The 18521-nt window shown below is 49.3% G+C and overlaps 7 protein-coding genes and 1 non-coding gene across 17 annotated transcripts; 3 read left to right on the top strand and 5 right to left on the bottom strand.

Annotated features, from left to right (window-relative positions):
- Positions 1 to 1022: 1022 nt before the first annotated feature.
- FVEG_02450 (hypothetical protein) lies at positions 1023 to 4317 on the top strand. Its single transcript, XM_018889716.1, has 4 exons — positions 1023 to 1300; positions 1351 to 1860; positions 1914 to 2019; positions 2076 to 4317. The coding sequence occupies exons 1-4, from the start codon at positions 1078 to 1080 to the stop codon at positions 2173 to 2175; spliced, it is 939 nt and encodes a 312-aa protein (XP_018745920.1). The 5' UTR covers positions 1023 to 1077; the 3' UTR covers positions 2176 to 4317.
- FVEG_02449 (hypothetical protein) lies at positions 1757 to 4112 on the bottom strand. Its single transcript, XM_018889715.1, has 3 exons — positions 3149 to 4112; positions 2458 to 3096; positions 1757 to 2391 (listed from the first exon to the last, which is right to left on the bottom strand). The coding sequence occupies exons 1-3, from the start codon at positions 3916 to 3918 to the stop codon at positions 2214 to 2216; spliced, it is 1587 nt and encodes a 528-aa protein (XP_018745921.1). The 5' UTR covers positions 3919 to 4112; the 3' UTR covers positions 1757 to 2213.
- Positions 4212 to 5203, bottom strand: FVEG_02448 (hypothetical protein). The gene is made up of 2 exons (XM_018889714.1): positions 4913 to 5203; positions 4212 to 4864 (listed from the first exon to the last, which is right to left on the bottom strand). The coding sequence occupies exons 1-2, from the start codon at positions 4972 to 4974 to the stop codon at positions 4438 to 4440; spliced, it is 489 nt and encodes a 162-aa protein (XP_018745919.1). The 5' UTR covers positions 4975 to 5203; the 3' UTR covers positions 4212 to 4437.
- FVEG_15062 lies at positions 5080 to 5152 on the bottom strand. Its single transcript has one exon. It is a non-coding gene; the product is annotated as a tRNA-Cys (tRNA).
- A 492-nt stretch (positions 5204 to 5695) lies between the features above and the next one.
- Positions 5696 to 8562, top strand: FVEG_02447 (Ras-like C3 botulinum toxin substrate 1). 5 transcript variants are annotated; one of them, XM_018889711.1, is made up of 6 exons: positions 5696 to 6009; positions 6487 to 6843; positions 6901 to 6933; positions 7008 to 7247; positions 7303 to 7535; positions 7588 to 8562. In XM_018889711.1, the coding sequence occupies exons 2-6, from the start codon at positions 6814 to 6816 to the stop codon at positions 7649 to 7651; spliced, it is 600 nt and encodes a 199-aa protein (XP_018745916.1). In that variant the 5' UTR covers positions 5696 to 6009; positions 6487 to 6813; the 3' UTR covers positions 7652 to 8562. The 5 variants fall into 5 exon arrangements, with proteins under 5 accessions (XP_018745916.1, XP_018745914.1, XP_018745915.1 ...); XM_018889710.1 differs by having other exon boundaries at positions 5741 to 6009; positions 6353 to 6843; XM_018889712.1 differs by lacking the exon at positions 5696 to 6009 and adding an exon at positions 6136 to 6152 and having other exon boundaries at positions 6209 to 6843.
- Positions 8459 to 12163, bottom strand: FVEG_02446 (hypothetical protein). Of its 4 annotated transcripts, XM_018889708.1 has the most exons (5): positions 11137 to 12163; positions 10070 to 11090; positions 9131 to 9967; positions 8659 to 8904; positions 8500 to 8573 (listed from the first exon to the last, which is right to left on the bottom strand). In XM_018889708.1, exons 3-4 carry the CDS (start codon positions 9901 to 9903, stop codon positions 8703 to 8705), a joined length of 975 nt encoding a protein of 324 aa, XP_018745913.1. In that variant the 5' UTR covers positions 9904 to 9967; positions 10070 to 11090; positions 11137 to 12163; the 3' UTR covers positions 8500 to 8573; positions 8659 to 8702. The 4 variants fall into 4 exon arrangements, with proteins under 4 accessions (XP_018745911.1, XP_018745912.1, XP_018745910.1 ...); XM_018889706.1 differs by having other exon boundaries at positions 8459 to 8904; XM_018889707.1 differs by having other exon boundaries at positions 8459 to 8904; positions 10070 to 11052; positions 11110 to 12163.
- Positions 12149 to 16323, top strand: FVEG_02445 (hypothetical protein). 3 transcript variants are annotated; one of them, XM_018889704.1, is made up of 3 exons: positions 12254 to 12349; positions 12698 to 13535; positions 13581 to 16292. In XM_018889704.1, exons 2-3 carry the CDS (start codon positions 13380 to 13382, stop codon positions 15528 to 15530), a joined length of 2106 nt encoding a protein of 701 aa, XP_018745909.1. In that variant the 5' UTR covers positions 12254 to 12349; positions 12698 to 13379; the 3' UTR covers positions 15531 to 16292. The 3 variants fall into 3 exon arrangements, with proteins under 3 accessions (XP_018745908.1, XP_018745909.1, XP_018745907.1); XM_018889703.1 differs by having other exon boundaries at positions 12149 to 13535; XM_018889702.1 differs by having other exon boundaries at positions 12698 to 16323.
- Positions 16324 to 16968: 645 nt separating this feature from the next.
- Positions 16969 to 18445, bottom strand: FVEG_02444 (hypothetical protein). The gene is made up of 2 exons (XM_018889701.1): positions 17795 to 18445; positions 16969 to 17739 (listed from the first exon to the last, which is right to left on the bottom strand). Exons 1-2 carry the CDS (start codon positions 18166 to 18168, stop codon positions 17184 to 17186), a joined length of 930 nt encoding a protein of 309 aa, XP_018745906.1. The 5' UTR covers positions 18169 to 18445; the 3' UTR covers positions 16969 to 17183.
- Between the last annotated feature and the right edge of the window lie 76 nt (positions 18446 to 18521).

Consider the following 18521-nt stretch of genomic DNA (forward strand, 5'->3'; position numbering starts at 1 on the left):
CTCGTCATGTGCACATGCAATGTTACGCGACATTTGGTTGAAATGCCAGCCACTTTCAACCAGGGTGTTCCAAAGACGCTGGGTTACACAACACAGTATAATGTCACACATGATTCCATTCTTGACTAAGCAGTGTCTGCACTGTATCGCTTAATCCTGAGGTCAACCAATTATATGTAGCAGTATCTCACCAGTATTATCCCATGTCTCGACTGAAAAGTGACATCAATTTGGGGGTCCAGGGTATGTCAAAAGCGAACCCAAAGACGCTAGGTTACACAATACAGTATCACATCGCACATGGAACCTCTCTTGACTAAGCTGTGTTTACACTGTGTCAAGAGCCACTTATTCTTCGGGTCAACCAATTGTGTGTAAGACATGTCATAACAGTGTTGTTCAACTTCGGACTGAAATACATTTCAACTCGTGGCCAGAATATCATATAAGCGTGTAATTGTGTCTGGAAACACGTCACGTAAGTATCAATCATCAGAATAAGCACCAAGAACAAGGCAAACAGGCCAGATTGGCAGGAGAGGCAGCAGGAATGGGTGTGTTCTCGCAATTGACACATTAAATCCGATTCAGACTCCATTTAGATATTTAGACTTGATACATGTTCATAACTTTCAATTTGCACCCTATTACCATGGATTTATGTGACTGACCGACCCGCGCAAGCTCTGAGAATAATTCCAGAGACGCTGGGTTACACAACACAGTATGAGAGCAAACGTTGGCCCCTCTTGACTCAGCATATTACACTGTACAAATGTACTGTAACGACCAATAATATTCGTGGATGCTATACTCGGTGTCTGTTATTCAATATCTGGCTGAAATCCCTGGGTCATTTAATAATGCATTTAGATCATAGGAGGTAATAATTGATAGAGGCCTTCAATTGCAATTACAAGGCATTGCCTTCTATAAGATATTGGTGAGGTGCAGATCCTTAGTAGGGGATTCAACGTCCAAGGTGGGTCTATTCCTGAGTGAACCCACCACAATCGACATCATTAACAGCTAGCTATCACCACTTAACCTGACGCCTTCAATGCGCCATCAGACATAATGAACGCACCTCATACCGTCTTGCGCAGTCTGCGCATGTCGAAACAGATCCCGAGGTGTAAAAGATTCACAAATGCACCGCCCAGGAGACAATTCACATCATCCTTCTTTCGTCGCAAGCAACAGCCATCAGCCGACGATCCAGAATTCGTCTCTATTCTCGACGGACCTCCAAAGCTTGTCCGCGTTGGAAAACGCCATGGCCCAGGTCTAATCATCCTCGGTATGCTTCAAGACTCACCAATTGGACAGAGTATGGTCTAATTGAATCAGCTATTATCCCCATTACAGCCTTCATCCTCGGAACATGGCAAGTCCAGCGTCTAGGCTGGAAATCCGAACTCATCGCCAAATTCGAAGACCGACTGATCCGCGACCCTCTACCTCTCCCACCAACCATCGATCCCGATGCCATCCATGACTTTGACTATCGCCGTGTTGTAGCGAGGGGTCATTTCCGACATGATCAAGAAATGCTCATCGGACCGCGTATGCGAGATGGTACAGATGGATACATGGTAGTCACACCATTGGAGCGAGAGAACGGCACGACAATTCTCGTTAACCGAGGCTGGATCGACAAGAAGCACAGAGATAAGAGGACACGACCTGATGGACTACCTACGGGTGAGGTCACAGTGGAAGGACTTTTAAGAGAGCCGTGGAAGAAGAACATGTTTACGCCAGAAAATCAGCCCGAGAAGGGCATGTTTTATTTCCCGGATGTGAAGCAGATGGCTGCTTTGACCGGTAGCCAGCCTGTCTGGGTTGAGGCTACTATGGGTATGTCTATCATCATAATCTTCCATCTCGTGATGTCTTGCTAACGACACCAGAACCCGAGTTCATGCAAATGGTCGACTTCGAGGCTCGCGGTATTCCCTATGGCCGACCCGCGGAGGTAAACCTGCGAAACAACCATGCCCAGTATATCTTTACCTGGTAAGTTGCCCTCATTCATGCACATCGGCACCGGGCCTTCTAACTCCTTGCTTTAGGTATGGCCTTGCTGTCGCAACATCCATCATGCTTTGGATGGTAGTCAAAAAGCCTGCCAACGACGTCGCTCGTCGTGTAGCTCGTTCAAAGGGCCTGTAAACTGCATATCTCATAACGCATGCACCACCATTTAAAACTCATGTGTCTTCAGCATCTTGAGCAACTTCTGCCTCGTCGCCTCGGCCCGACACACGTCTCGCCTTGCGTTGCTTAGCGGGTTGCGGAACTGGCATTCTCAGCTCCTGGAGGAGTTCTCTGGGGAGGTGCTTCTGTGCCAAGGAGAACATGGAGGAACGCGGCCCTATCTGACGCTGCCTGTACGATATTAGAATTTATGGCTAGAACAAGATACGGAGCTGATACCCCAGTGGAATAACATACCTTTTCATGAGTGTGAAGACGTCGCTCTCCTCGATTGTTTTGCGCTTCGCGTGATCCGCATAGGCTCCTAAATCGTCCCCCAGCTGCTCAAAGAACCATTCCGAGGACTGAATGAGAGCATCTAATGTCTCCGCCGATAGACGCTGGTTGCTTAGACCTGACGATTGGAGAGCCGTCTGGGCCACTCGCTTGACAAAAGCCGGAGGCAGTGAGGGGTACTCAATGCCATGTTGTGATATCCGCTTTCGCTTCTTTGCTTTCAAGCCGCGAGGTAGTCTATCATCCGCTGGTTCATGACGTAACCCGGTTGTGACTGTTGGCTCTGGTTTTGGCACTGGCTCTTCATTTATTGAGCTATGATCGTCGACGCCACCCTCGTTATGATCCCAACCGTCCATTCCGAAGTCCCCGCCACCACCATCGGAGTCGGATCCATAAGCAACATCGGGGCGGGGATCCTGAGTGTCATCTGCCCTGGCTTCTGCTACTGACGGCTCGCCAATTGGTGATGTTGCTTGAAGATCGTTGGCGGGGTCAGACATTTGAAAGACAGTTCCATCCTCAAGTCCACCGGGGTACTCGAAATTGAAGTCACTTCCTGGGCCCTCGGTCATTCGCCGGGTCTGGTCTGCTTCAATACTGTTTTTATGTGAGCAATGCATTGCATCTAATTAGTCGGTTATAGACTTACGGCTCGAGTGTCATATCGTCCTGCCCAGCTCTCGCCTGAAGATCTTCTAGCAGACCGGGGAAGAAATCCGATTGTTCAATATCGCCCTCTGTGGCTTCATTGAAGTAGTCGCTCATGCGTTCGCTGCCAGGACTCCCTCGAGATAACCGAGAGTCATTCGCAATCCTTCGAGGCATCTCAATAGACTGCATAGTAAAGTTGTCCTCATCCAATTGTGACAACCTTGGTGGAGGCAAATCTGAGCTGGTACTAGAGGCATCTTCAATGTCCAACGGCAAGGATAGTCTTGGTGGCCTCGCGAGTAGATCGTCGTCTTCATCATCGTCATCATCATACAAGTTGCTGTCCTCCCTCCGTTCTGGTGACGAGCTCCGTTTATTCCCTGGAGACGACGAAGATGACGAGTGAATAGGCTGACTCTTATGCGCTAGTGTTCGACCGAGCATTCGTAAAATATCCAAGGGTGTTTCTCTCTGTTGCAACATGCTCTGTCTGCGGTTCTTTCCAGGTGTGAACATTGCCGTGCGGCGCTGGTCAAGCAGCCGACGAGCGGCTTTGGCATGAGGAGTTGGCGCATTGGATCGACCGGCAGATGCTGGTGTACCACGGCGAAGAGAAGCACGCAGGTCCCGAGCACCGCTACGATCGAGGGGTGTGTGAACACCAGAAAACGGCTCAGCGCTAATAGCGCGGCGGTTTGGAGTTCTCGAAGGAGTTCGCGCGGGCGTTTCTTGCGATGCCGCTTTTCCTGGCGGCGATAGACTCGACATGTTTGTGGTGGTGTTTGTTTAGATGCGCCGGAATGGCTGGCGGAGCGACGGCCGCTCAACTGGCAGATAATGTCTCGAAATCGTGGAGGCCTTCATCCATAGAACTTTGAGAAGATACGGGTGTAGCTCGAGCGCTGCAATTCGGAGAATTATTTGTATTTTCGGTTATTGTTGATGTTATCGATCCATGTCAATGATGAATGTCAATTCAGATTCAAGTGGGAACGCGACAAGCTTCAGCCATAGGTACGCGACGAGGGGGAGCTTGAGTGCACGGACCATTCACATAAGGTGCTTGCATTACTCCGTACTGTTGATGTAAATGACCATGGCCTTAACTATTTGAGAGATTTCGTAGTACGGTTCAATATTTCACACAGACAACATGTTGTGTTGCCAATGCGTATTTGTTATCACCATAAATCAACGAGATGAGGCAGCGAGTAGATGATAAGTCAAGGACTTATTCACCAACAACTTCGAGATCCACTACCTAAAGCAATCATGTAGAGCAGAGATTCAGAGAGACTCCTTCGCAGTTAATCCAAGATATCCATACCCGCCAATCATGATACTACTCACGAATCTCCAGGCAGCTGTTCCTGGCACACCAGCCTTAATACAAATCCAACAATCAGCCACACCCCACAAGAAGAGTAAGCTCATGAGCGTATCAACTACATGGTATTCACCACGAAGATAGAACGTCCACAGAGCGACGCCATAAGCAGCTACACGAGTGCCGTAGATACCAAATGCTAATTGCGCTGGCTCTGACCTGGCAATACCCTCAGGCAACCCGTACTCGCGCATAGCACGGTCCGGGGCTCTCAGAGGGAGAAGACCACCAAGAGTGAAGGCGGTGCCTATAAACATGGCGGGAATATGCCATGGAGAGACACCAGAGAACAAGCCTGAAGCCATTTTGTGATATATCAGCCGGAAACTGATGTTTCTATTAGTATGGTTTCACGTCAACTAGGTAGACACTAACCGATTGGTATCATAGCAAAATCGAAAAGAAAAGAAAGTCCAAAACAATGATCGTCCGAGCATTGTTGAAACAAATAAGCTGACATCTCGATGTAAGCAATTGGAGGAGCCGTGTAGGGAAGATGAGACCGCCAGGCAATAGCAAAAAGAGCCAAAAGAATAAGTACTAGGACCGAGCGTGGATCGAACACGCGACCTAGGGATCTGCAATCCCTCGCTCGTACCACTGAGCTATCGATCCATTTTACTTGTCGGAAGCTTCAGAATGCCGCTCCATGAAGATTATTGCAGCGGGAAGCAGTAACAGTGGTCCGAGCAAGGGTCTAAGCGCCCAGTGGAGGCTTTAATAGCTCTCAACATGCATCCCTGGTCCTCATATCTTTAACTCCAACCTCTTTATTGTTGATCCCTGTCTTGAAGTGTTACCTGATTCTTAACGAAAGAGCTTACCATGATATCAATTGTTTCTGCTTTGAGGTTGGCGTGAGTCATGGAGGTTGAATTCAGTTGAAGAGATCGGCCAGGTTTCATCATTCGGTGGTTTTGTTCATTACGGTAGCGGTAGTAGTTCTCCTTTATTATTCCCTTCCCAACTGGGCATGGCTATGGACAGATAACAGGAACAGATAAATAAATAGAATGATAACAGAAGAGAAGCACCAGGTGTTTCTTAAATTCTCCGCCACCGCTCATAATTGTTCGATCACATTGTGTTGAAAAAGAACTACTTCTTTTCTGGCGCAGAGCTTATTGTCAAAAGGTATTACGCCCAAATCCACATTCCTGCAGCCTCTCTCTCCGCCTTTCATCTGCACCAACAGCCACCGCCTGCACTTTGAATAGCCCCGCCTTGTGCAGTCTTGGGATAATAAACTCATCTGCTGCAGCTTGAGCATTGTTCCTTGCCTTTGGTTTTCCCTCTCTCAACTGTTGCAGCCTCCCCGTCTTCATCTCTTTTCACAACCCGGCAATCTTTGTTCGGTTTCCATCCAATCCGGCCTCTGCATTGTCATCCCCAGCCGCAACCGAGAGTCCATCTTAGCCAAGACGGCCATTAACAGCGAATCCTTACCACGAAAGGGTTCAGCGACACAGCAGGTAAGCTGCCTTTACCCCAAATTACGGTGCTTGGTTGGCCCCTGAGCCCTTGTATCTCCCCCACCCCCAGGCGCCTACCTCTATAGCCTTGAGCAAGCTCTTGATAGCGATCAACTCCTGGCATCCCAAGCGGATAAGTTCCAGTAAGGTAGGTCAAGTTAGTCGGCGAGGCTAGGTCTTGGCTTATTACTGCGAACAGGGCCTGAGGTGGCACGGGAGGTGGCTACTGGTGGCATACCCTGGGCGCCTCTCTCGTGGCCCTCCACTGCCTGGGCTTGCTGGGCTTGGGGGCGTCTAGTCCAGTGCCAGTCTACGGAGTAGTCCACTCAGTGATACGGTACAGTCTGTACTGATTAGAGGTGGAGCGGCTCCCATCGTTGAACCTCCTCCTGTGGCCTCACCTTCTGCGGCACAAAACGCGTGAACTACACCTCGGTTTTGTGTCAAGTTTCTTCTCTGACCTATCTTTTTATGCAGCTGTGAAACTCACCTGAGGATCCATTCGAGTTCTGTCGCCGCTTGTCACATCCAAAACAAAATCGTCATCGTCGCACCTCGTTCTCTTCCGTTATCCGGCCTTCGAGTCCCTGGCCTGCCTGTTTGACCTGCCCCTCCCAGGCGCTCTAACCTTACCTACTACCTACCTACACTCTAGTCTGCATTACATCCACCATCTTCGTACAGACACAACAATTGTCGCTTCCATCATCTCCATCAGCCCCTCGACGACTTTTTGCGCTTCCACATAATTCGTCGATCCGATATCCATTTCCTCCGACTTTCTCCTTATAAACGATCGCAACAATGGCTCAGCCCGGCGTCCAGTCATTGAAGGTTTGTTGAGCCGATGGTTACCTGACGCAATACAGGGTTGGCTGACCGCTGCTACAGTGCGTGGTGACTGGTGATGGTGCTGTTGGAAAGGTACGTCGGACAATCAGCCGCTTACAACGCGATGGCTTTCCGTAACAAGACCCTTCCGCTGACCGTGCTTCCAGACCTGTCTACTCATTTCCTACACCACAAATGCCTTCCCCGGCGAATACATCCCCACTGTCTTCGACAACTACTCGGCGAGTGTTATGGTAGATGGCAAGCCTATTAGCCTTGGCCTCTGGGATACTGCTGGTCAGGAGGATTACGACAGACTGCGACCTCTCTCATACCCCCAGACCGATGTCTTCCTCATCTGCTTCTCCATCGTCAGCCCTCCTTCATTCGACAACGTGAAGGCCAAGGTACGCCGCCCCCCTTATCGCCACAACACATCGACTCCGCTGACACCCTCTCTAGTGGTATCCCGAGATTGATCATCATGCGCCTAACATTCCCATCATCCTTGTCGGAACCAAGCTTGATCTTCGAGAAGACGCCTCCACCCTCGAATCACTTCGACAGAAGCGTATGGAGCCTGTGTCGTACGAGCAGGCGTTGACCTGCGCCAAGGAGATCAAGGCCTACAAGTACCTCGAGTGTTCTGCCCTCACTCAAAGGAACCTCAAGAGCGTTTTTGACGAGGCCATCCGGTGAGCATCAACAGTGATTATGTGCTCTAGTACGTATCTAACTCGTGTTTAGAGCTGTTCTTAACCCTCGACCCACACCTTCGAAGCAAAAGAAGAACAAGTGCTCCATTCTGTAGATATCCATCTAACGAACGCTATTCCCGCGCGTGGCAAGGCACGCGCTCGATTTTCTCAACGAAAGCGTCTGGACGACGCGAAATGACACGAAGAACTCAGGACGAATGTTTAATAGGCATTCAGCGATACAAGACGGCGGCTCTTGACGGAATATCCCCTGGGAGCGGCTGGGGCTAGACTAGGCTATTGCTTTTTTCTCGAGGCCCGATACCCGTACCCAGAACATGACCCTCGCAACGATCATGCGGAGGCAACTGCATATGACGATGGCTTTTAATTGCAAGGCGGTTCTTGAATGAATTTTGGGTTTTTACTATCTGCGGTTACGTGTTTCCAACCGTTGCTTTTTATTATTTATCTCTATTTGCTCATATCTCATGCTGTGGCCTCCTCGCGGAGTTTATACCGATTTTGCCAGTAATTCAAGAACCGGATTGCAGTTTGGACAGATGATTGCTTGCGATTGTTTTGTGATGTTTTGTTTTAGACAAGTGTCTGTTTTACCTGTGGAGGTATGTTGAATGAACACGGCTATCATGCCTCATATCTGGCATTCACTCTTGAAACTTGCAGTTTGGCACCTCGTTTCTGCGATGTACAGTCGTTGGAGTTCTTCCACCAGCGGTCAATTTGTCCGTCTCGAATAAGAATTGGTCTCTTGGGTTTGTTGCTATGGGCGAAAGATATTGCATTGCTGTTAGGGCTTCCAATAGAGTATACGTTCACTTAAATCGGAGCGTAAACAGAAAAGAATCTACAGTGTACACTGGTTGATATATACGATCAACAGTCTGTTTATATAGGCGTTCACCTGAAGCAGAAATATCTCAGAATCAGTCAAAAGAAGTAGTGATATAGAAATATAATTCATCGTTTGTTCGTGAGGTCAAAGATCGACTTCCTTTGGGTATCTCTCACTACCTATCATATAAATGCACAATCAACTTTTGTGTATCCGATCCCAGTACAATCATTAAAACATATTTAGAGACCCTCGCAAACCTACTTCTTAGGCTTCACACCCTTGACTCGGGGCCTGTTGAGCTGTTTCTACCAGCGGTTGCCAGGAATGTGGGCGCGTCGACTTGGATGAATACCATCCTCTCCAGCTTTGCGAGTGTCACCCTTACCCTTGTTCTCTTCCTTTGCCATCCTCTCACGTTCAATGCGCTTGGCGCGGTTCTCGTCGAGCTTGCGGTTCTTCTCCTTGATCTTGTCCTGGCGCTGCTTTGTCTTGCCACCTCCACCAGCACTGTTACACAGAGTTAGCGTGTGTTCTAGTCATGTATGAAGTTGCTGTTCGTGCAGGTGAGTGTCGGTGAAGAAGTAGTGAGCGTGAGTCAAGTCAATGCTAGTCACTCTGGGATGGTTACACAGATCGAGGTGCTTTTGTGTTGAATCAGGCTGAGGGAAAGGGGTGTGGATTCAAAGCAACGAGATGAGTTATCATGTAAGACAGAAGTACGAAAACAACTTACGTCAACTCGACATTTATGCGGCGTGGATAAGAAACACCATCTGAGAACTCGGAGTGGTGGAACTTGTCGAGACATGTTCGCATATGCCAGACCTTCTCGAACTCGACAAAGGCAAAACCACGGCAGGGCTTGCTATCCTTGGGATCACTCATGCAGCGAACAGACACTGGGTTGAGAGAGGCAAAGTGGGCTTTGATTGTTTCGGCAGTGGCGGTGAAGGGCAGGTTGCCGACGAAGACAATGTGACGGTCACCTTTGCCATTAGCAGCCTCTGCATCAGCGCCGGCAGCAGACTCGTCGTTGGTGGTCGTTGTTTCGGAGGTCTTGTTTTGCTTCTTCTTGTCCTTCTTGCTCTTCTTTGACTCCTCCTTGGATTCCTCCTTGGGTTGGGAATCGGTGTTGGCGTCGTCCTTTGGTTGTGACTCGTCAGTTTTAAGCTTCTTGTCCTTCTTCTTCTTGTCCTTCTTCGCAGGCTTATCTGCCTCTACTGGCGCATCCACAGGCTTGTCATCAGCTTCAGCCATTGAAGCGTCCTCGGCCGCCTCTTCGTCATCATCCTGCTCGGGGAGGTCCTGGAGGTTCTTGCGCTTGTCTTTGCGCTCCTTGCGCGATTCCTTCTTGTACTTCTTGTCTCTCTTCTCCTTCTTAGCCTTCTTCAGATCCGCAGCATCATCCTCGTTGCGCTTGCGCTTCTTGGCTGGGGCCTCAGAATCAACAGAAGCAATGGGCTTATCATCGACTTCGGCGGTCTCTCTTGCGCGCTTGCTCTTCATTGTCGGTGATTACGGTGGATTGTTCTGAAATAGTATCGTATAGGTGGAGCTGGGGATGCAGAATCTGCAGATATCAAGTCAGTAACCTTGTACCTTGTGCCATGTCGCAATGTAAAACATGTGGCTTAAAGAGGAAGCAAACAATGGTGCGATCGAGGGAACTTACAGGCTATTCGGGTGCAGTGTGATTGATAGTCCTGGGAGTGGGAGGATTGGGTCGTGCCGCCGTGTTGTTTGCTTGACTTGATCGTCAGTGCAGGACAATTTTTTTGAGGCAGGAAATATTCCGGACCGAACTAGTCTAGCGCTGTTTCGGAAGCGTGCCGCTAGTGCTTGTGTAAGTATCCGTCCGTAGGTGCCTCCCCTCATTGAACCTATCGAATGGGTTTCCAGTTGAGGCTGCACTCGGGGCGTGGACTTCTAAAGAGAATCGATCTACGCGCGACAAGACGTACAGAAAATATGAGAACAGAGTAGGATCGGCTGTTCATGTGAGGGTGGATGTGATAACCCGTTACCCAACCCAATAGTAAGGGAAGCTAGGGAGGGCGGGAGAGGCCGAGATACTGACTGCCGGGAATATCATGGATAAGAACCTAAAGCACTAAAGTTACTGGCTGGCCACTATAACGGTCCATCCTGCCAGAGCAGTTGCCTTGTACCATTCCATGATAGAGCCGCCTAACCAGACACTGTAAAAAGGGTTTCCTCGTACTCTGTAGAAAACGGCGCATCGTAATGATTTTCTCCAGTGAGAGGCTATCAGAATTCAGGTGTCCTCACTGTCGAACTGCATTTTCGGGTCTACCTAGTTAGGGGCGCACTGCTTTCTTTTTCCTTGTCCGACTGTGTTAGTAGTCTCAACCTTTCTTTTTCCAAGTTATTTCCCTCTACTCCGTAGGCCGGCACGTAATTCATGCCACTAAAGACACGCTGCACTGCACACTGCACACACACGCACGTACATGATGTGTCTCAGGTTGTAATGCCAGCCGGGCTCTTGGTCCACGCACGAGCTCGACTTAGGCAGCGGCTATCACGACTATCCGTCATGCCATGCGATGTCATGGCGCCAGCGACTGGCCTACAGACGTCCAGATCCCGCGCTGCAAAGCTACATCCCTTAGAAACCGAGATGGCACACGATACCTGATTACATCAGGTCAGACCAATCAAATCTGCAGTATCTAAGGTACTTTAGCTTACTAGTTATTAGTACTAAGATATAAGTACCTTTAATAATGCAGCTTGCAGATCGTGACTTTTGTCCTCACTGCTATGCCTCCTTGAGGCTGGTATCTGTGGCGCATCGATCGACAGCCAATAAATACCGGGGCCTTCCCCACTTTTATATGTCGCCTGTGCCATCTCGGTTTCTAAGGGATACGCTACGGCAGAGGTACCCCAGCTCCCGGGTGCATACCTGTCTGTATGTATGTGCGTTTGCGCGTGCAGCTGCAGATGATTGCTGCTGATGCTGGTGTTGAGTCAACCCTGAAATATGCGATGGACGTCTAATCAGCCACTGCGCAGCCGACATGGAGGCTCTCGGGCCCCATATGACATATCTTGATCAAGCCGAGGCCATCTGCAGCTTAGAGGCGCAACATGGTGCATATTGACCCAGCTGAAAGGTCGAGGGTTGGGGAATCCGTTCCATTATCCCGACGTCCCAAGATCAAGGATGGGACCCTTGAAACAGGATGGTTCTGTTATTGATGGAGTCGACTATTGGAGTTATTTGACCGCATCTACGGAGTAGCGAGTCATTCACCTCAGTTGTATGACGATCGAAGTGCAAAAGGGTCTTTAATAGCGTTGAAACGTGGACTGTCCAACGGCCGCACTGCCTCTTTGTCGACAAGCACAAGCACAAGCAAAAGCAAAGACTCGACACTAAACAAAAGTGTCTAGAGAAATGCCCCTCCCCCTCCACATCCACGTCCACATCCACCTCACTAAAACTGCCCTTATGCAAGCAAGAGATGTTGGGATTGGGATACCTTACGGTCCGGCACCTCCCTGCGCCGCAACTGACAGTGACAACCGCCTGTAAAAGTCAAAAGTGTAACCTGACTGCCTGACTGTGTGTTCAAGTGGAGGAAGCAAAGAGGAAAAAGAAAAGAAAGACGAAAGAATATTAGACAAGTAAAGTGAAAGGCTCCATCCCTGTCGAGATATCCCTTGTCCCTGCCCCGTGCTGAATGCCCCATCATCCACTCAACCCTTTCTAAACCGTCATCCTCCATCATCAAGCCATGTCTAGCAGTCTAGGTAGGTCCTCGACTCAGTCATGTCCCTCCTCTTGTCTTATACCGTCTTTTCTTTTTTTCTTCTGCTCTTTCTTCAACGCTTCTGCTAATTTCAACTCTCGTTTCTACTCTGCCGAACTTGTCGTCGCCATCTCCGCTTCGCCTACGGCTTTGATCTCCGCTTCGTAGTTATTGTACGCCTCATTAGACTATGCTCCCTGTCTTTGTGGCACCCATGTTTCCCCCCCGTCCCTCCAATTGCCTAGTTTGCTGCAAGCAGAACCACCTGAAGTTGCTTTTCTCCATCTTACAAGACTGTTTTTGCTCTGTTTCTTGTCTTGTCCTGTCGCGGAAACGCTGCCAGACACCAAGAAGCTTGACAGGGGTTCTGATGTGTCCACAACTTTGACATTTCCTGCAAGCTTCCGTGTCTTGTCTTGTCTTGTCTCTGATGCTCTGCTCTGCTCTCTGACCCTCTCTGTCTAGTCTAGTGTCTCTCTCCCGTTCTCAACCTCTCAACTGACTGTTCATGTCATTTTCAGATCCTCTTTTTGACTCTGACCCGGCTCCTCCGACACTCCATCCATCTCCATTTACAGTTACACCCCCAGCTGAGCCAGCTGAGCCCGTTCCATATCCAACCAGCGTTGGTACCCGCTATAGGTAGTCTCTCGGTATCCTACACATATGGCATGGCCAAGGAAGGACACTGCCATGGCTTGTTGGACAACTGATGTCAATCAACACAGGCATCATGGTCCAACTGACAAGCACAAACGATGGATGGGCATGGCATGCGAGATGAGGCCCGCCGCGTATCAATAGCCCAGATAATTACAGCCATACCCGCCGCAGCCCGGATTTCTACGCTTTTGACTGTAGTTAGTTCTGCTGCATCTTGCTTGCTTCTTTTCTTATACATACATACACAACGTCTCCCAGGGTGGGTGGCCACCGGAATCTTCAGCTTTTCTCTGTTACACTGTCCCCTGTCCTTTCTATCCCCATATCTCTCATTCATATTTACCTCGAATCTCTCTCGCACCTCAATTTCTTTTTTATTATCTTTTTCTCTCTTCTATTTCGTGTCGACAGAAGCTCTGCTTTTTCTTGTGTCCGGTTCTCCAAAACCCTGCCTCAAGTGGACTTTGTTGTCGTCCTGAACACTTCACTTACACCGACTGGCTGACCACTCAGAGCAAGCTCACATCCTCCTCTGTCACAATGAAGATGACATGGGACCTAGGAATGGACCATGTCCGGTCCTGGGTCCTCAACGGTGACTACGAGCTGGACAATTCTTTCGATCGTCCGTTTGCTTGGAGTTCTACCGTTGTCACTGGCCTCTCTGAAGCTGCCATTGTACCTCAGCCTGAAAATGCAAGTGCTCATTCGGAGATCGAGGGAGAAGCTCATACCTCCCAGATCACTGAGTTGACCGCTGCTTCTACTGCGCCAGACTCCTTCTGGTCCTCTAAACCTTTCCCGACCTTGAACGAGGAGCAATTCCTTGCCGTCGCCGACAATGTGGATGACCCCCTGATTCCGAAGCAGCTCGACGTCCGCCGCATCTTTCACGATGGTCTCTGTACATGGCAGCAACTCGTGAGCCAGGCACTGGCCTTACCAAGAGGCACCTTTCCTCCTGGCCTCGACCCGTCTATCATGCTCCAGGATATGCCACCTCTCCCCGAATCCGTGCCGCCAAAGGGAGCCCTGGCCGGAGCCCCCACCTGGCATGTCCCGGATCCGGAACCTCAAATTCAGGACGGGCCAGATTTCGACCTCGACAACGTTACCGGCACCACCAAATATTTCCGCCTCAGCTATCCATCGCCCATCAACTGCATCATATCTTCAGACCCAAGTGCCTGCCACTATGGCAATCCAGCTGGCACTGCTGATGCCTCTAATGCCCCTCAAGGGCTCGCCATCTTGACCGTGTGTTGGTCCTACATACTCTCCACACGGCTACTGCAACTCCAGAACAGGAAGATCCACTTCACCGACTCCTGTCTCCGCCCAGTCCCGATTAACACGATCGGGGATCCCGCCCAGAATGAGATCCTAGTTCATCTCCCTGAAGGTGCCTCCTCACGACTCGTGCATTGGCTCTGTGCGATTCTGGCGTCACAATCAGGTTGGGCCGCTGATGGTCAGGGGGGCCCATGTGCACCATGGGATGCAAAGTTCACTGGTGACGTACGCTTCATCATTGCTACTGAAGGCCAAGTCTCGATTGACAGAGATGTGGTACCCCCAACTCCTGCCGAAGCCACGGACCTCTTGATCGAGTTCTGTAACTTGTTTGGTATTGCCCATGAACCCCGATCCAAAGATCCAAGTATCTTGTCACCGATCAAGGCTGGGTTCCTTGCAGCCCTTGCAATTCCATTCTATCGCACGGCCAAGCTGGAACCACACTTACCTAGGCCGTCTCTGAAACCACGAAAGAGTACCCCCATGGATGCTGATCAGGCAGCCAACATTCATCGATATACAGCGGAAGCACGCTACTACATGACACTGAGCATGCATCCTTACGCCCTGGGGCCAGTCCTCTGGAGCATATTTTGGCAACCAGATATCCAGTGCAACCTCGTTAGTCCCTGGTTGGCTGCCGTAACCAGCGTCATTCAGCCCGCCTTCAAACGCTGCGATTTCGAGATGCTTATCAAGATCTTCCTGCTCCGCCGTCCTCGGGTAGCCATGTGGTGGCACGGCCTCTTCCTTCTGGGCAACTCCAGGATCTTGGATCTCATTCGCAACTATCTGACTACGCTTGACGAGGGATGTTCGTATGACACCCTGTCCCGTCCAGATATTGTTACGGCGGTATGGACAGGGGCACCACAATCATATCAAGATGACCCTACAGTCACTGCCTACCATGACCTCAGCACGGCTGTTCCTCGTGCTGCCCTACTTCAGCATCGTCATACACTGACTCTTCGCGATCCATGGCCCCTCTTCTACGGTTGGCGCCCCTTCGGCAGTATTCCCAAAGAAACTATCGAGCCTGATCTGTACCCTTGGCTTGAACGAGGCCACCATCGAGAGTACCGCCATTGGACTTGGTGGTCAAAGGACGATGCATCTTTTGAACCTTCAGTGCATGTTGGCTATCGCAAAGAGACTCGTCGCTTTGACTCAAGCGTCCCAGATAACCTTGATCTCATTCCTTCTCACAACTCTCTTGCGCCAATTCCACCCCCAACTGCTCTCCCCGTCGCTATCGAGCCCTCCCGCCGTGCTACTTTGCAAATGATCAACCACTCCCTCGGAAACATAATTGGAGAGCGCAGCCTGAGCACAGCTGTAATTCCGGACTTGAACCAATCTCATCCATGGCTCAAGGACTGGACTCCTGTCTGAGTGTATCTCAATATATAGTACCCCATTGTCCGAATTTACGACCGTCATGTTACCATTCATACGTTATTTTAACTTTAACGGCCGCAGAAGAAATTAGGCCTGAGCATTGGGTTTTTTGGCCCACAGCATTTTCGAGGAAGCGAGTCTTGGGTTAATCAAAAGAGGCATGATGAACTTTGCTGCCTCAATTCACTGTTAATGTCCATGAATTGCGGTGCTTTCGTTCGGTTCTGTATCTTACTTCACTTTTGCCTTGTTACCTTTACTTGATGATACGGGCGCCTTGGGGGGAAGGAAGGCTTCTTTTAAAGCACGGTGCCAAAATCAACTGATCTAAGAATCTTCTTAAATATACTAAACGTGGCTAAGTCTTTCATCCCTTAGGATAGAAGTCTACATCACTAGGTTCTCTCTGCCGGAATAAGCTCACAGCCACAAGTCTCAACTGCAAACAACACTTCTAGCCCACAACTTAGAAAAGTGTACATCACAACCAACATTTCACCGTTGAGCAGTGGCAAAGGTAAACGAGAGAATGGTTGAATTATTGATAGTATGCTACATCCTCTTTCCTCGCAATCGTCATGGCTGTTCGAGCATCATTTCAACCTTCAAGCCCTCGGGTTTGGTGTTTTGATAGTGTCACGGCAACTGCGACATCAAACTATCATCATGGGGATGGAAAACATAATAAATAGTATGAATACGTTTCTCAATTTGTCGTTTAATGCAGCCTGTACACCTCGAGAGTATTGACTGGAGATCCAACATTAGTAATTAGATATACTTCAGTATTAGATGATGTACCTTAAAGTTGGGCTTCCTGCATGGCAGCCTGGAGGCTAGCTTCGACATTCGTAAGTCTGTACACGATAGAGCGCCTCTCCTTTTCTACGAGTCCAGGGAAGCATCGTTCAGCACTTTCTCGAGATGAGCAGCGATAGCGTTGGTGGCATGAACGCCTTAACAGATTGGCTGATTGCAACTTGGCTGTGGATTGGCATCGCAGAGTTCACTGCATGTTGGATGGCCAAGGTATCCATGTTGATAAGGCAATTCCAGAACGTATTGAGAAGAGCGCCTTCCGGCTTTGCCTCTCTATGGAAAGTAAGGCATCAGAGTTTACCAAGGTATCTACCGTCCGGTCATTCCATTGGCTAAGGTGACTGAAGACCCACGGGTTCTTTCCCAGAGATGAATCTATCCGCAAAAGCAAGGCAAGAGAAAGAGGCCAAAGTACCTGAACGATCAGCCAGAAGAAGGTCCTTCCGGAGCTGTAGGCGACGGGACGGATTAGGTTGCTCTCCGCCTGAGGAGGCCCGCCCCGGAAGGTACCTAGGTAGGTAGTCATGAAACATTTATTCTCCAAATTTGACCAGACATGAGGTGACCTCCAAGTTTTCTTGCCTCTCCTTGGGGCACTCGCGGATTTATTGTTAGCATCATCGGTCCATGGCGTATCAGATTCCAGCTTCCCCTAAGCACAGCGGGTTTCTTTACTTAAACATATATATTTTATGTCTCATGCATTTCGCAATTCGGTATTTTCACGACTCATATCCAACGGCTGTACTAATAAGGTAATCAATAGCACAATATTCCATAGCCTAAGACTCGTGTTGATCGATTACCCTACCCGTTCAAATGTCCTTCTCACGCAGCAAGTTCCACTGGACTTCGACGTTGATTCTGTTCGGTAACTGGCATTTCATATATGTCCCAACCTCCAAGCTCTTGTGGCTCTTTTGTTTTGCTGCGTCTCCAAGGTCTTGTGGATTGGTCCTCTTTATTCTGTTCTATTGTGCCCGCTTGTGTATCCTTACTTCGGTTTCTTCGAAGCAGGAATATCGCTGTAATTATGGTACCGCAGATAACAACGAGTCCTCCAATGACTCCTCCAATGATGGCACCGACATTAGGGGAGGGACTTCCAGATGAATCTCCTTCTTCCGAAGAACTGCTTGTCCCTTCTGTGGAAGCACTTTTTGTAATATCGGTGGTACTTGATGACGTATCACTTGAGATGACTAAAGATATTCGTGATGTCTCTGATGTGCTCGATTCACTGGACTCGGACGTTGTTGTGATGCCAATGGTTGGGGTTATGTAGTAATGGTCGGTAGTGGCTTTAGTTCCGCAGGCAATGTAGGAGTATGTCTGGTCCACTCCAAAGGTTAGAAGGGCCATGGAACAGAATGATTTGCGATCACTAATCTTCAGGTTAGTACTTGACCTCAGGTCTTTTGATCTATAATAGTGCATACCAAGTAAATGTCGTCAACCCTTTGCTACCAATCATACCACATCCATCTGAGCAGTCATGGCGATCAACACAACTCCCCGCTAATCCACAGTCCGAAGCTGTTAGAACAGTTGTAGGGCAAAACCCCCAGAGGCTATTGCGTGTATCGACTCGACAGTTGAACCCAGAATCGGCAGTTCTCTTCTTTTTGGGATCACCGTCTAGGTAGCCACAGGTCGAGAGCTCAGTGCTAATAGCCCGCGGCTCGAGAATGTTGCTCGGTTGTGGAAGAAAAGGGGCTTTTGTTACTGGAGGAAATACCGCATGGAGAGCGTGACTGGGATATGGGAAGATTTGAGGGAGCGTGAGTAGATAGTGCAAGGAAAGAGACCTCATCGTGAAAGTTGGATTACTTCAACATGAAGAGAGGGTCAGAATGACTCGGAGAGAATACACTACAGTAATTCATAGTGAAGACGCTAGGAATTCTTAAGCCTCCTTATTATTCTACACTGATCCGAGCTTTCTGCTCCTACTCTTCTTCCCATAATTGAGCCTACATGGGTGTAGTTGTTGGTTGAACCACCAGGACCCGAGGACTCGGGGCGCATGCACAGAGTCTACCATTGGGTCGTTCCTTGTTTTAATTTGCTATGACTTCTTTATAGCTCAGTTCTAAGCATGTGCGGGACTTCTTTTATCGGGTTACACATCCTCGGTAGTGTCTATCATCTAGTCTAAGTCTCTGA

This window comes from Fusarium verticillioides, chromosome 6 (assembly GCF_000149555.1).
Source record: "Fusarium verticillioides 7600 chromosome 6, whole genome shotgun sequence".
Lineage (NCBI taxonomy): Eukaryota > Fungi > Ascomycota > Sordariomycetes > Hypocreales > Nectriaceae > Fusarium > Fusarium verticillioides.

What these genes read in the sequence shown, in the direction of transcription:
- FVEG_02447 (XM_018889709.1), top strand. Translation starts at nt 6,814, where the DNA reads ATGGCTCAGCCCGGCGTCCAGTCATTGAAG. An exon ending in CCGGCGTCCAGTCATTGAAG is followed by an intron (nt 6,844 to 6,900) that starts GTTTGTTGAGCC and finishes CCGCTGCTACAG; the next exon opens with TGCGTGGTGACTGGTGATGG. An exon ending in GTGATGGTGCTGTTGGAAAG is followed by an intron (nt 6,934 to 7,007) that starts GTACGTCGGACA and finishes CCGTGCTTCCAG; the next exon opens with ACCTGTCTACTCATTTCCTA.
- FVEG_02449 (XM_018889715.1), bottom strand. Translation starts at nt 3,918, where the DNA reads ATGTCGAGTCTATCGCCGCCAGGAAAAGCGGCATCGCAAGAAACGCCC. An exon ending in GACGATATGACACTCGAGCC is followed by an intron (nt 3,097 to 3,148) that starts GTAAGTCTATAA and finishes ACATAAAAACAG; the next exon opens with TATTGAAGCAGACCAGACCC. An exon ending in GTCTTCACACTCATGAAAAG is followed by an intron (nt 2,392 to 2,457) that starts GTATGTTATTCC and finishes AATATCGTACAG; the next exon opens with GCAGCGTCAGATAGGGCCGC.
- FVEG_02450 (XM_018889716.1), top strand. Translation starts at nt 1,078, where the DNA reads ATGAACGCACCTCATACCGTCTTGCGCAGTCTGCGCATGTCGAAACAG. An exon ending in CTGGGTTGAGGCTACTATGG is followed by an intron (nt 1,861 to 1,913) that starts GTATGTCTATCA and finishes TAACGACACCAG; the next exon opens with AACCCGAGTTCATGCAAATG. An exon ending in GCCCAGTATATCTTTACCTG is followed by an intron (nt 2,020 to 2,075) that starts GTAAGTTGCCCT and finishes TCCTTGCTTTAG; the next exon opens with GTATGGCCTTGCTGTCGCAA.
- FVEG_02448 (XM_018889714.1), bottom strand. Translation starts at nt 4,974, where the DNA reads ATGCTCGGACGATCATTGTTTTGGACTTTCTTTTCTTTTCGATTTTGC. An exon ending in TTTTGCTATGATACCAATCG is followed by an intron (nt 4,865 to 4,912) that starts GTTAGTGTCTAC and finishes TAGAAACATCAG; the next exon opens with TTTCCGGCTGATATATCACA.
- FVEG_02444 (XM_018889701.1), bottom strand. Translation starts at nt 18,168, where the DNA reads ATGAGGTCTCTTTCCTTGCACTATCTACTCACGCTCCCTCAAATCTTC. An exon ending in GGGTTGACGACATTTACTTG is followed by an intron (nt 17,740 to 17,794) that starts GTATGCACTATT and finishes CCTGAAGATTAG; the next exon opens with TGATCGCAAATCATTCTGTT.
- FVEG_02445 (XM_018889702.1), top strand. Translation starts at nt 13,380, where the DNA reads ATGAAGATGACATGGGACCTAGGAATGGACCATGTCCGGTCCTGGGTC.
- FVEG_02446 (XM_018889706.1), bottom strand. Translation starts at nt 9,903, where the DNA reads ATGAAGAGCAAGCGCGCAAGAGAGACCGCCGAAGTCGATGATAAGCCC. An exon ending in CGCATAAATGTCGAGTTGAC is followed by an intron (nt 8,905 to 9,130) that starts GTAAGTTGTTTT and finishes TCTGTGTAACAG; the next exon opens with TGCTGGTGGAGGTGGCAAGA.